We start from the raw sequence: 15683 nt of genomic DNA, 5'->3' as shown, positions 1-15683 counted from the left end.
AGTTAAACACTATTTTTGTCTCCACTGTAAAAGAAACAGATAAGTGCACGTGTCAAACTCAAGGTCCAGGGTCAAATGCGGCCCGCCATGTCATTTTATGTGGCCCACGACAAGGTAAATTTAAATGTATGTCATGTTAAAATGTCAGTTTATCAGAAATTATGCAGTTACACAGACATATTTTGTTTATCTATGCAAATTTGACATGAACCAAATTGAGTTTGACACCCCTGGATAAGTGTGACTGTTTAATATTTTTACATATACATTCTGATCGTTTTGATCAAAAAATAATTTTATGTTGTTTACCATACATTTATTTTACTACAATGCTACAAATTATTTATTAGAACCAATGTTTTCTCAAATTTCTTTGAAAATCTCCCAGTCCCTTTTGGGGATGATGAAAGCCTCCGCACTTTCCTTTGAGTTTATCTTTGAGAGAAAATATATGGGACAGAAAATCCAATAAATAAGTGATAAGGCAGGAAGTTCGTAGAGGAGAGCATTTGAACAATTTAAGCCCACAGGCATTTTCAAACACAGGAGAAGAAATGGCGCAGACAAGATACGCTACGGAGAAAAAAATAAAATAAAAATTCCCCTGTGCCTCAAGCAATGGATGGGAAAGAACGTCAAATCTTCACACTTAAGGCTTGATGGTCGCAGAATGGTTTTGATAACAGACAAGAGGAGGAGTCAGGGTTTAAGAGTTTATTTTTTATCTTGGACAGGGGATGTTTGGGGTTGATATAAACCTAAGTTCTCTTTTTAAACCATTTCACAAAGGTATACATTTCAATCAATGTGTCTGATGCTTTAAAGGTGCACTGTGTAACTTGTCTTGTGGAGGGTCTGCCAGATGGTATTGCTAAACAGTGAATGTTCCACAGTATGACATTAATCTTATCTATGTCCACCAGACCAAGTTGCAGGTCAGATCTCACAGTAGGATTTTTCTACTCTAACTGTGTTATAAAGTAATGTTGTGGTTGAGGTTCAAGTATCACACAAAAAGTAAATGGATTGTAAAATATATCACTTTCCAGAGCTTACACTGCACACTTATTTTTCATTTAAATCTACCCTTTTACAGACTTCTGGTTATTCTGCAGTAATTCAAGTTTAATTTGTGTCTACTTTACCATCCATACAAGACGTTTAGGTAGTAAAGTTGAAACAAAAATGGGTCTAAATTGTGTTTTTTTGCAGGCACAATCAGTCCCAAGTCTGGATCCACTGGCCACAGATAGACTGTTTAAACGCACCACAGAAAATGCTTTACCGATACTGGAGGCTGTACGTAACAACAGTAACTTCTTGCACTTTATTGTGAGTTATGTTTGCAGTTTATTAACATACTTACGTACTCATTTCTGTATTTAGTTTACAGAGTTTCAGAATTCTCCCAGTGTCAGAGCTGCTGAGTCGTTGGATTTCCGACAGGACATGTTTGGTAGTAGCGGGATGCTTTTGTGTGGAAAACAGCCCAACTTTAACTCCACCAATGGGACCGCCAGCTCACGATTCAGCGATGTGAGGGCGGGGTCGGATCTCTTCTCCATTCTAAGCAATAGCACAGGAAACAATGGTTCAGGTAAGACTATACTTAAGCCATATAGCCAACATATTTTGAAGTATGGTATACACAGAAATAGAGCTTGGCAATATGGTGACAATATTTGGTAAAATCATCATATTGTCCTTTACTAACAACCACATATACATATTTAAATAAGCTTCTGTTACATATTTTGATAATTCCCAGCCAATATCTAAATGGCCTTGTCTTGCAAAAGTAAAAAAACCCAAAAACGTTTGTTTCAAATCAAGTTACAATTTATTTAAATAAATGCTCCATTTTGAAGTCTTATCAGTCTGATTTCTGAAAAGGGCATAGTACTGTCACTGCAACCACACAAGTTTTAAATGACATTTTCACAGCCCTTGATGACAAACAAGATTGCTTTTCTCTGTGTATTGACTTAACTAAAGCTTTTGATTCAGTAGATCATAAAATCCTCTCGAAGCGTCTGAAGCATTTTGGATTTGACACTGCTACATGTAATTGCTTCCAAACTTACAAGCAATGCAATGCCCCAAGGCAAAATTTTAGGCCCGCTACTTTTTACTATATTTATTGATTCGAGTGGTTGCAGTTTAAGAGAAAGACTCATACATTTATTTGCAGATAATTCTGTTTTGTATGCAAGTGCTCCTCTGGGCACAGAAAGATTTTAATGAAATCCAAAATTCTCTCAAAAATCATAAATGATCATTGGAAGCAAGTATATGATTTTTTTTCCTCTAAAAACATTTAAGATATGTACGATCTATAACTCTTTACACACTAATGATTGAAAGAGTCCCCACCTATGGATATCTTGGGTTTTACCTTGACATTTTGGCTTGATTATGTAACAGTTTAAAATCTAAGTTATCATGTTATTATAGAAACAAATCTTGTATCACGTTGAGTTACAGAAAAGAAATTGCTCAAGCAGCCTTTCTTTCTGTACTAAATTATGGAGATGCAGATGCAGACTTCAGCCTCTACTTTGGAACCTTTAAATAAACTTTCATTCAGCCCTTCGTTTCATAACAGGTGATGAATTTAAAACCCATCACTTTACACACTATGAAGAAGTAGGTTGGCTTCCACTATCTGTCAGAAGAGAACAACACAGAATAAAATGTATTTATAAGGGAGTACTTGATCGTCTGCCTGAATATCTTTCACTTGTTTGTTGAACTTTGATATGGGAACTTTTAACACAAGATCTCATGATTGTCTCAGTACTAGAAGTGAAATGGAGTAAAAAGCTTTCAGTTGTTTTGTTTCTCATAAATCTAATACAGTTCAAGGACATACACAACTGAATACATTGGTGCCACTAATGCATTTTAATAATCGTTTATATGCAACATTTTGAGTACTTTTCAAAAAATGTAATATTTAGTTTTAAATTGTTCATTGTTAGGGAATTTGTACTAATTTATCATGAATCTAGACCCATGGGTAGGTCAGATTTTGAACATTTCCCCTAAATTATTGAATATTTAAACTAAAACTTTTATAAACTGAAATATTTCTGTGGCTTTGACAACAGCCCTGGCTCACTGCAGACTGATAAGCGAGCAGTAGTTACATTTATAGACAGAAGTGTATACTCCACTAAAGAGTTCAACCAAAGCTAAGTATCAGCCTATGTTGGAGATTTAAGGTCAATAGCTGATATGCAAAATATCGGCCAACTAATATATCAGTATTAATAATCTCTAGTCCCACACAATCAAATCTCTCTCTTTATGGTATAATACAGTGATAAAATGGCCATGATTTTTGCAAATTACACATGGCTCCTTCCCCCAACTTAAAATGATGCCATTAAATAACTTTGGTTGAACTGATACGAACTATTTTGTGAAGAAGTGTGACATCAGCTCTCATCGGCGCATTCATCAGTATTGTAATGACTTAGCGTAACCAGTCAAAGTTAAAATATCTCGGCGCAGTGCACAGAGGCATTTTATTCAATCTAAAAGCATCTCGGCTGTTTTAAGTAACAGCTCCCACAGTGATGAGTGTGGGGCTCAGGGAGTCATGTGAACTTTATACATTGTAAATTGTGAAAGTTAGTATTTTTGTTCAGTTTTTAACCAAGATTGGGTGTGTGTTCCTGATATGAATGCATCTGCTTCCTTACTGGGATTCTAGGCAGATAACATTCTTGAATAAAGTGCATGAACTGTTCAGTCTAGGCTTGTGTTTATTGATTAAAGGTGCTGTACCTGTTATTTACTACCTTTTAAAGAATGTGAAAAACAACAACAATTAGCATGGTAACTGCACACTTCCTAGTACTCGGACAATAAAAAGCTATATAATTAGATGCAGACAGTACACAGTGGATATGTTTTGACCCCGGGAGTTGCTTATACACTATATCTCAGGGGGCAAGACACATTTTCCTCCAATACATGGGAAAAAAAATAATAAAAAATGGGTACCGCCCCTTTAAGGCTTATCACATGAAGCTTCCTGAGCCACTATTCACAAGGAACTGTCTAAAGATAATCATGTCAGGACACAATTACAATTTTCGCACTTGATCTGGCTTCCGATTATGGCGCCCCCTGGAGGGTAATGGATTATTATCACCCACCTGAATAGTTAAGAACGAGCCCAGACTGTGCCTCTGATGTTGATACATGAGCCTGTTCCCTCCAGGTCTAAAGAACTTTTAATCATTTTCCCTGGAATTTATTTTTAGAGTTGAGTAAAAAAGGATATTCCCACGTGGGAATAAGCTACTTTTTGTTTTAGTTTTTAGTCTGCAGATGTTTGTAGCTTCTGTAGCTTGTAAAAGTGATCTTTGGGACACATTATTTGATAGAATTACATAGAATAGAGTGGCTGTTCTGCAAGATCTTGGAAACATATTTAATTGTATTTTTTCCTAAAATGTATTAGGATTATTTGTGTTATATGTTTAAAAAAGTAGGATTCTGAAGACTGAAATGTGAACTGATAAACTAATCCAGAAATGCCATGAATTTCAGAGCATGTTTGTAATGTTTGACAGGATATTTTGTTCTTCGCTGAGGGCATTCTGTTATCTAAATAGTTACATCCTTTGCAATTTGATAATAGCGACAACAGTGTTTTAGATTCAGTTGCAGTATGTTGTACTGTACTACTCAAGAATTTCTTATGTGGGGTTCTTATAGTGTTGTTCTCATTAAATCCTATGCCGTCCTATTTCATTAACTATCTGTTCTTCAGAGAAAACTGCACAAAATTACATTTTAATAAGGCTCTTCTATTCCCAGGAAGTAAGCCTGTACTGTGAAGTGAAATTGCATGCTCACGCCAGCTCGAATTAGCCAAAACATTTTATCATCTATGCAAAATACGCACTAACACGTCAGTTAGCATGCTAATAGCTGTTTTGGATACGCTGTGGCATCTCATTGTGTTGGTGTATGTACGGTTAAATAAATGTTGAAAATGCAGCATGTCTGTTTAATGGCCAATTACAAGTCCTTTGTAAGTGGGAAAGCACTCAAAGGGATAGTTAAGTGGCCATAATAGAGACAGAGTTTTGTAAAAGGTTTTGGAAGTGTCCCTCCTCTCCAATTAATCCCAGGAAACTTCCGGAGCATTTCACGGAGTCATCCAACTGTTCCTCTGGCACAGTAAAACAAAACTATGCACCATACTATTTTATGAGCACTTTTATCTAACTGCAGTTCCTAAGATTTGCTCCCACTGCTTTTCCTATTATGTTGTCAAAACAGTCGTCCTTCTCATTTATATGGGCCTATTTGCCGGGTGCACCTCTCCCTCGATATTGCTCATAACATTTACTAATCGTCACCGCGCTCTCCCCCCTCTTCCTTCGAGTATTTGCCTTATGTGTCTCTTTGAATAATTAGTCTTTTTTTATTTCCTTGGATTGGAAATTTAAGCGCAACGTCTCTTGTTCGGTGTTGAGTGGAGACTTGATGTACTCATGGGCGATTCTTCTTCGTGTATTTTTGACTAGATAGGGCTGGGAGGGGTTTTGTTGTGCATTTTGTTTGGTTCGGACAAAAAAAGGTTAAGAGCTGGTGAGTCACATTTCTTGAGATGCTGTGTAATTCTGTAAACAAGTGGCACAGTTATAGCAAAAATACAAAATAAAATTCATTAATACGTTTTCAAAAATGTATTTATTTTCTCAATATTGCACCAGGTAAGTCAATTGAGAATATCAGCATTATGCACTCAAACACATCTATCATAATGTGAAACAAGCTCATAATTGTGAAATGAGCTGTACAAATGATTAAATATATATGAAAATGACTCATCTTGAGAACTAATTTTCGTGTCTCATCTTGTACCGTCCCTTTAATAATTTCTATTTAATGCAAAAAGTTTTCAAATGTTTTCCTCCAAAGTCTGAACTCTGCACCAAACCACATGTTTTTTTTTCTTACTGACAGAATTGGCTGTGGCCCTCTTCAGTTATAAAACCCCAAGCTGATCATTGACGATTTGAAATGACTGAATACTTGTTTTGCAGATATGGAGAAACTACTTGAAAGGCCCATGTATGTATTTAGATATAGATATAACATAGATGTAACCTACTTCTTGCATGTACATCTGCTTGTCAGCTATAGTATCTTTTATTATGTCAGGAAAGTGCTGTTGATTGGTCGTCTTAGCATCTGCGGTGTTGTCTGGCAGCAGCCGGGATGAGGTGGTCTCCCGGGTGCGACTCAAATTGATTAAATTTGCCAGGTAAGTTGAGGGGCAGACTGGAGGCTCCGAGCAATTATTTGACTGCAGCTGAATCCGGCCTCAAGCACAGAATCAGTTGTTTTGTCTTATGACTCACCAGTGTGTCTTTGAATGACGTAAAGAAGGAATATTTAGCATAGCAAACGCGGCTTTAGTAGACCTATTTATGGGTTTCGGCTTCCTGTTCTATGCAACATTTTGAGGACTCTTCCCCGTTCAAAATATATACTATCTGTTCTAAATCCACTTTTTTGTGTACATGGTGTTTTAATAGCATTGTCTACTTTTCCTACTTATTTTTCTTTTAGGAAACTTAGTGCAAACTAGGTAAATTTGCAGCTTTCTGGTTAAAAAACACCTAGATCTAAATTTAAGTAGTTGGTGACATCACACAAGCCTGCCCTGATTACAGCCAGGTGTTTGTGATTACAAACACCTGGCTAGACCAATCACACGGTTTGTTATACCGGTTTAAAATGTTTCTCAGACTTATTTAGGTAATAATAATACATAAAATTTAAATAGCGCTTTTTGTGGAAACTCATTCAGTCCGCACATTTTTCCAGTGGTCAGTAGATCACGTATGAGTAGGGTACATCCGGTCATATAAAAATACTTCTATGTACTGAAAGTTGAAAACAGGTTGTCTGGAAGGTAGTTTTGCAACTTAACACTTTATTTATTAAAAGATAATCTGTCAAATTAATGCACTTAAGCAACAAGTAATTAAAAAAATCCACGGATGGAGATGGAGCGAGGACATGGTAATTAGAAATGTCAATTAGAGAAGCTAGGTGCTGTTTGACTCAAAGTGAAAAACAGTATTATTAGCGTGATTTGATGATGACTTTTCTTGACATAGAAGCGTTACACAAATACGGCACAACTTTATAATAGCTGGACTTCAGTTGGTTAATTATAATAAAGCATAAACAAGGATTTCATTTATAATCAACACAGACTGATTCAGGCTTAGTAAACGTGAAAAGCAAAACTAATTCTTTTTAGATGGACTGCCATGGTCTTAAGTTATTCCCCACTTACTTTATGCATTACAAACATCCTAATTATTCACTGCAATGAGTTGATAAGTGGAGTGGAGTTTACTAACATCATCTAGCATGCTAATCGGCTCTTCCTGCTTTTATAATTAGATACTGACAGCACGCAGCAGACATATTTTGACTACTTTTACAATATATCTGTTATGGGGCAAGGGAAATTTTGCTCAAACACATGAAAAAATATAAAATTGGATACAGGAACTTGAATTAACTGGTTAGAAGTTATGCTAATTTGTTCATTATGAATTAAGTCTTTGTTCATGCTTTACTAAGGCTTTTAAAATCACTGTTAGCATAAAGTGGCACCAAAAATGCATTTATTGCATTAACCTTTGACCATTATAATATATTAAAACACTGGATCATTTAGCATGCAAAATGGTGTCTGCAGAAGTGCTTTTCTCTGCCCGTATCTTGTGCGTCGAGCTGGAGGGAACAGCTGGTCTTGCTCCGAATAAAGGCTAACCATTAGCTCGCTGCACACAGACCTCCCAGGAGCACCTGAGAAAGACGACCAGCCGGCAGAAAGGCTAACATTTAATTGCACCGAAAATGGCCTCTAAAATCTCCCTGATGGTGGGAAAATGGTCGCTCGGCAAAATGAACAACAAGAGTAAAAAAAACGATATTTGATGTAATGACAGATAGGAGCTGTTGGCACCAGATGGAGAAAGGGAAGGTATTGTTTGCCAAATGACGGAAAACTCTGAGAGCATGGTATATTATTAAATAGGTTGAGCTCCCTGCAAAATCAAATACCTCCTTCAGACTCCAGTGGCAGCTCTATGGAAATCCTCATTTGACCTGTTCTGTGCTCTCCCAACCCGACTTTATTCGCTTTGGCAGTTATGTTAAATTAATAATGTTCCAAGCGCCACTGCATGGGTTTTCTGCACCACTAAGTCATGAACACACTTTTTTTTTGTTTTTTTCCCCTCTAGTTTGACAGTGTCTTGTGAGGTGGGCCATATGCTAATTAATGACTTTGCCCCAACCCTTTGCCAAGGCATTGCCCCGGTTTTACACTGGCTACATAGTCTAGTTACACGCACGCCAAATATCTGATTATAAGCTGGAATATTTTCAGGAGTTGTTGTAGATCTAATGTTATTTATTAGATTTCTTTCTGTTTTAACACTTTTTCACATAACAATGAAAATGCAGTGAAAAGCAGAGGCAGTATAAAGATTAATGACAAAATGTAAAACGCTGTATGTGGAGCTATATGTAGACTGCACTTATTGTTTCTTAAATAGGTACTACAATCACTACTGAACCTGCGATTCCAGTGCCTTAACAAGTTTTCTTTTTGCCACCAGGCTGCATCAGGACTGATTAATGATACCTGCAGGTGCTGGGTTTTAGGTAGTGAGGATTCAGATGAGAGAGAGGCCTTTTAGGTTTAAACCAACTGGATTTCAGCACTAAAACTGGCACCCGAAATAAGAGACTCGTGTGAGGCTCTTTCTGCTTTTTAATTGGATATTCCTCTTGAGAACCAATTTTACAACCTAAATAAATGGGACATCATGTTTTTTGTAGAATAGAATAAATCAACATTAGAATTTTTATCAGTAAAAGCTGTATTTGATTTGAAAATGTTTACCTCGCACACAAAGGATGCAGATAAGTTTCTGTTTCTTTAAGGGTCTTATTTAAAGGTGCACTATGTAGCTTTTCTGGTTGGGGGCGTGTCACCTTCTTGACTTCATGAATACCAGGTTACAAGTCGCAGCTGTGGAGGGGTAACCCAGCATACAATAAACAAAAGAAGCATTTTTTGTGAGATTTGATGTCACACTTTTGAGCATTTCAGACGAGGCAATACAATCTCCATGGAGACGAGCGGCCAATCTGTTATCTAATTGCTCCAGTTATCACATTTTTCTGACCATGTGAATGTAGCCTCTAACAAAGATATGATTGCTCCAATTGCACTGAAACTGGCACTCTTCTCAGGAGTAAATGCTTTTTACACTGAGCCTCAATGTTGGAATTTATCTAAACCATGTACAGAATTCAACAGACGTTAAACTTTGACTTTAAAAATATTATTTGTTGTTAATATTGTGCTTCCAAGTGCGTAATACCTCTCCTCTTTCCCAGATGCATTTTGTGAGACCCTAGTTGAGATCCTGGAGGGAACGCCACAGCTGCGCTACATTTGGAGCACCTTTAAGCCTCTGGTGCAGGGAAAAGTCCTCTTCACACCCGATTCGCCTGCTGCTCGACTCATAGTGCAAGAAGTGAGTTTGGACAGATGTAAAGATCAACAAATGCTGCTTTTAGAACTTGCAATATGTGTAGCCCAACTAAATTACGCTGTACTTCTTTTGCTTTAAATTGCACTCATGTTCAAATTATCTGATCTTTAGGCAAACGGCACATTTAACGCTTTGGCCATGTTAAAAGAACTCACGGATTTATGGGAAGAAGTTGGACCACGTGTTTACGACTTTCTTCAAAATAGCCCTCAAGTCAATGCAATTCGGGTAAGTTTCTAGCAACTAATCTGCAACGCAGTGTTTCCCCTAATTTATTTTTCATTAATGGTACACTACATAACATTTCTAGTGGGGAGTTTGCCACCTGCTTGTCTCCATGGAGATATTGCTATGCCTGGAATGTCTCACAGTTTGGCATGTAACTTATTTAGCTTGGCCTTATTCAATTACTGATGTATTTATTGCTAAAATATACAATGAAAAACATGAATTCTTGAACTGTAAGTAGCGTTCACAGAGGGAACACCTGCTTGAGTCCATCAAAACTGATAACTTTAATGCCATACTTTGGAACATTCCAGGTACATTACATTTTTATATGGTACTATACATTTATATATAGCCTCTTTTCCACTGTTAAGGCGCTCAAAGCTCTGTACATCAATGAACCACTCACTCATTCACACACACATCCATACAACAGTGTACACAGACACTAGGGGCGAGCTGGGTTAAGTGTCTTGCTCAAGGACACAATGACAGCATTCATCTGTGGGGTCTGGAATCACACCGCCAACCTGTGGGTCAATGGATCTGCCTGCCCTACCACTGATGTTTATGTCAAGAGCGAGATTCGACCCGCCAACCTTGTGATCAGTGAACAAACACGCACTACGATCTCTTTGTAAACAAGCAACTGGCAGACCTTCTAGAAAAATTGCATGAATTTATATGCATGCCACAAAAAACAAACACACAAACAAACAAACAAACAAAACAATTAAGGTAATAAACAAAGACGGAGTTTGCTCCTCTTTCCTCCAGCTTGATTAGCTTCTGAGATCAGATGAGATCGAACATTCCCAAGTAGGTATGACCGTTAAACTGAAAGAAATAACCCTTTTTTTGGTCAAGTATTACATTAAAATTCACTTTTCTTACATGTAGCTACTTAGACTTCATTGGCTCAGGTATCACGGTCAACAATACCAATAAATAATCAGCTTATACATAACAAATAAAGCTCTCACAATGACTTCTATACAGGAAGTAAAATGTAAACAACACGATGACCAAAACTTAAGGCAGAAATATTCACACACGTGAGGGGCCTTCAGGAGTTTACATTTGTTTTTTTTCTTTTTTTTCTTCTTTTTTATCATTGCAGGATAGGCCTAATGCTTATTCCCTCATTATTACGTTGTCATTTACGGTACATAGACCTACATACATTTACATAGCTATTGCTGTTAGTGACCTTGCGCGCACACTGTGGAATCTGCGCCGGGATGTACTGCACACATTATGTATATTAATTTGTGGCACTTGCTATTATATGCGTAAACAGCAGGGGGAGGTAATTATGGATAAGTGCAGGATAATTTCGACGGCGGCAGAACGGATTATCTGCACAAGTAGAGGACATGGACACTTTGCGAGCTCCTCTCTGCCTTTCGCTGTATTTCCTTGACACCGACATCACTCCAGTGTCACTCCAAATGAGCTTATAGGCAGCAGCTGGAGGGGAGCAGACACCGGGCTCTCCGTACAGCCCGAGTATTCATTACCCTAGCCCTAACCTTTACACAAATGGGCCGGCAGTCCTCCTTTGTCTTCATTTTCCCTGCCTCGGCCTCTTCTTTCTCCTCTCTCTCTTCTCTCCTCACCCTTTACGTCCCAGCCCCCCCGCGCCCATGCTCCCAGCGGTCCGTCATCTCCAGAGGTCGTACAAGGTCGCAGACGCGTTTTACGTTGATGGACCAATTACCATCACAACAACGAGCAGATCAGAGATGGAACAGAGGATGAGAAGACGCTGGATGAAGGGCATTTACTATTGGGGAATCGTTACATCTAGCAGTATCTTTATTTCTACATTACGATTTAGCTTTGAAACAGAAAAAGTACTCAAGTTATATGGAAACCAAGTATAAAACATATTTACATAACATCATTTACAGAGTTTATTGGTTCACTTGTTGATTCTGTAGAAATCTGCTCAATTTCTCAGTCCTGCGTTTTGTTTTTGTTATATTTTTCCTGTAAGCCGCCATTGTTTTTGTCTAACTTCTCTGTTATTATCTACAGAAATATTACAAAGTCTCATCACATGCAAATAAAAGAAACATTGATTGATATTCCGCAGATTTATTCTCACTAGCATTGCCCATAAATATGAATTCCGATACTTGTTATTCAACCAAGATCTCAGACCTCTGCCAATCCCTCTCTACATTGTGACGTTAGCATCCCAACCAGAACATATAATCAAGTAAACAATCCTCGCGTTTGTCTTGATTCAAATGTACGTGACAGTTATATTATCACGGTTAATTTTAGCTTATGTAATCGCACCATTATTACCGCTACAATGCCCTACCATTACTTGGGCGTTAATTTCTCTGCTGAAGGCAACTATGCAAATACAAGGTGGGAGTAATGGGAATAGTTGTGGCTACTAAATGGAGGGCAACACATTTAACCAACAAGTAGGAGGAAGACTAGCTTATTATGCAAAAGCTAATGCGCACTGATCTTGCAAGCATGTTTTTTTTTTTTTTTTTCTCGCAGCCAAACCGGTTTCTGTGTATTCATTTATTGTTGCGGCGGCAGGGAGGTCGTCTTTGCCCTCACATCACGCTCGCCGCCTTCAATTATTTATCATATGATTAGTGCAATTGCAGTTTGATCCTCCAACCTCACATTATGGGGCCTGTACTTGATTGTAACAGCATCAAATGAAAGGCTAAGGCTCTAGTTTTTAAGATAGCTTTCTGTCTTGGGTTTCTCTGTAAAGAAATTATAATATCTTGCACATGTATGGTGTTTATTTAGAAATAAAGACTCTGAGGAAATAAAGACATTAATGCTACAGTGGTCAAAATGTAAACAGCTCCAATGGACCCAGACCAATAGCTATATAAAATACATTTGTGCTGTCATGATGCTATAAATTTTAAAATCACATGTAATAATTTAGATTTTCAACACAAAATAGTTACCTTTCTTTTTATATAATTTAATTTCATAATAGTTATAACAATCATAGGTTTATTTGATAACCCTAAAATATATTACACAGGAGAAATGTATTTACCATTAGTGCAGGTCCCGGACCCGGAGACATGAACACTTAAGACCAGGGGTGCTCAGACTTACAGAGCTTAACATGTTGATTACGGTTTTGTCTTTTTTTTATAGCCATAAAAATCATGTTAAACGAAGTATCAGAATTTACTTCATTTTTTCACACAACTACTTCTATTTTACACATCCATCCGTATTTTTTCTTTTACGCATCGAATAAATGACTGGGAAAATCCCCGCAGCGCCCACGCTCTCATTCATCACCTTCTAGGGACAACAGAGGCAGATTACCGTAATGACGGTAAAATATTTAGATAGCCCCATGTCTCCGCTTTGAGACGCCGTGAATTTACATGAGAGCACGACTGGGCGTGGAGTTACGCTGCTGGAAAGTCCTCAACCCGCTCTATCGGTGACGATAGGATCCGACGTTATAGGGTTAAGCTGACTAGCGCTTGTTTATGCGTGTGCAGCGCCCATGATGTGACCTAGAGTCAGGTGTAATCTGACTGGTTGTCCTGTATATTAGTCATGTGACTGGATGGATGACGGGACGTGATCTACCCAAAATGCGATCGACTTGTAGATCGCGATCGACGTAATGAACACCCCTGCTCAAGACAATGTGATAGTACTGTCCATTTCAGTATAGTCCAGTCTAATCCTTTCCAGCAGTGTTGGGCAGATACATCCTAGAAATGTAATTTTTCTGTCTATTATTTATAGTATTGTAACATTGGTTTTAATCTAAATTAGAGATTGTTGGAGAATCCTGTTTTTGCTGCAATTCTGGACCAGCGTCTCAGTGGAACCGGGTGGACTGCAGAGTTACTGGCCAACTTCCTGTACAATGGGCCCCCAAAGGATCGCCCCCCCAACATGCCACAGTATGACTGGAGGGACCTGTACCAAAGTTTTACACAAATCTTCAAACTCATCTCAAAATTTCTTGGGGTAAGACATATTTTTATTACGCTTTATATATATATATATATATATATATATATATATATATATATATATATATATATATATATATATATATATATATGAGAGAGAGAGAGAGAGATGTGTAGAGAATAGGTACCTTCCTCTTCTGATATCAGAAATCAGAAGAGGAAGGTACAGACAGCAGGCACATGCATTACATTACAAAAAGGAGCTTCCCTGTACTTCTTTGTACTTATACCCTGAGAAAGGTACTATCGTACTATCTATAGAAGGCTGGTCCTATAAGGACTCAAACTAATTTTACACACTGCCCGTACAAGGCAGTGTGTAAAAAATCTGTAGACCGTTAACTGTTACCAGAAGGTAGAGTACGCCACTGAAAAGATGAATTGCAAAACCTCTTGTCACAGAAGTAACAGGATATCTTAAAATAAGCATGTGTAGCATTCTTACTGAAAACAAGTGCACCTCAATGAGTATGAGAATGAGATATTATTGAGCAAATTGTAATTGTGATAATGAAATGTCTGTGGAATTGTCATAATTAGTTCATATTATAGTGTGTAAGCAAGTCTCTAGAACAGTGGTTCTTAACCTGGGTTCGATCGAACCCTAGGGGTTCGGTGAGTCAGTCTTAGGAGTTCGACGGAGGTCAAGACACGCACCCGACTCATATGATTCACGGACTGCGAGCGTCTCCAGATGCCGGCCGTGTCCCAATTCGACAAATGCACCCTTTGATGTGCCTATCGAAGTACCCGTCCGACTTAAATGAGCCATTCGAACTGCATAAAAACATAAAACAACATAAAAACGAAGAAAAGGAACAGACTTTGTTGTGAAAATGACATGAGAGTGGCCAAGGTGAAGCCCTGCATTTCTGAACTGGTCTCTCAAAGGCAACAGCAGAAGTCACACTGATTTGCAGTAAATATTCATTATTATTGTAGCCTGATGGAAATTAGGTGATGGGTGTGTGTTAAAATGTTAAAAATAATAAATAGCATAAATACAACAACTTCATTATTGGAATACATAAATAAAAATGATTTCAGTGTGGTAGTATTAAAAAGGTCATGTCTTTGTAAAAAGGTATGTATGTAATTTGTTGTGAGTTCATGCATTGTACTGGTTTTATTCTTTGAACACAGTGATGTTAATGCACGGTTCATTTTGTGCACCAGTAAAACATACATATGTCTTGAATTTGAAAAAAATAATAGTTTATTTTTCAATGAAGAAAGGTTCGGTGAATGTGCATATGAAACTGGTGGGGTTCAGTACCTCCAACAAGGTTAAGAACCACTGCTCTAGAACATGGGCTATGAACTTTTTGTTTTGATTTCACATAAGGTTGATTCTATGTTGAATGTTTAGTAATAAAGCAAAACTGAGCAGATAGTGACAACCAAAATGCTCTTCAAAATGCTATTTTTTCTCCCTTATTCTTCCTTCCAATTGTTGCCAAGAAAAAACTGGATATATGCCTGGAATTGGAATCCATGGCAAAAGTTACAACAGTATTTTCTTTATCTTGATTTTGTAGTAAATATATGTGTCATAACCAGCAAGACGGAGGGACCAAAAGTGCGCGACTCATGAAGGTTTAACAAAGTTTTATTCAGAAAATGTGCAAAGTCAAAGTTCATAAATCCACAAGGCCAGGGAACGAAGATGCTTCACAGGATAGAGCAACAGGTTTACATAGTTCGTGGATCCAGAGGTGCTGGGGAGCGTGGGTTCGGGTGCGTGACCAGGAAGAGACACGAGAGCTAGACGAGGACAACGTGAGACCATACCAGGGTAGACGTGCAGGTGCAGGAGCGGGGGTTCCGGAGCTGGTAC

The 15683-nt window shown here is 37.9% G+C and overlaps 1 protein-coding gene across 1 annotated transcript in view; it reads left to right on the top strand.

The window, feature by feature from the left end:
* LOC117385948 (phospholipid-transporting ATPase ABCA1-like) overlaps nt 1-15683 on the top strand; it is a 260381-nt gene that overhangs the window by 32111 nt on the left and 212587 nt on the right. Inside the window, exons 8-12 of the mRNA XM_055229034.1 lie at nt 1213-1299; nt 1387-1597; nt 9463-9602; nt 9732-9848; nt 13644-13841. Of these exons, the coding sequence (XP_055085009.1) occupies nt 1213-1299; nt 1387-1597; nt 9463-9602; nt 9732-9848; nt 13644-13841 (753 nt within the window). The remainder of the gene's footprint in view (nt 1-1212; nt 1300-1386; nt 1598-9462; nt 9603-9731; nt 9849-13643; nt 13842-15683) is intronic.

Source organism: Periophthalmus magnuspinnatus, chromosome 18, assembly GCF_009829125.3.
Source record: "Periophthalmus magnuspinnatus isolate fPerMag1 chromosome 18, fPerMag1.2.pri, whole genome shotgun sequence".
Taxonomy (NCBI): Eukaryota; Metazoa; Chordata; class Actinopteri; order Gobiiformes; family Gobiidae; genus Periophthalmus; species Periophthalmus magnuspinnatus.
The sequence above is the reverse complement of the archived record's forward strand: the minus strand, read 5'-3'. Positions and strand labels throughout refer to the sequence as shown.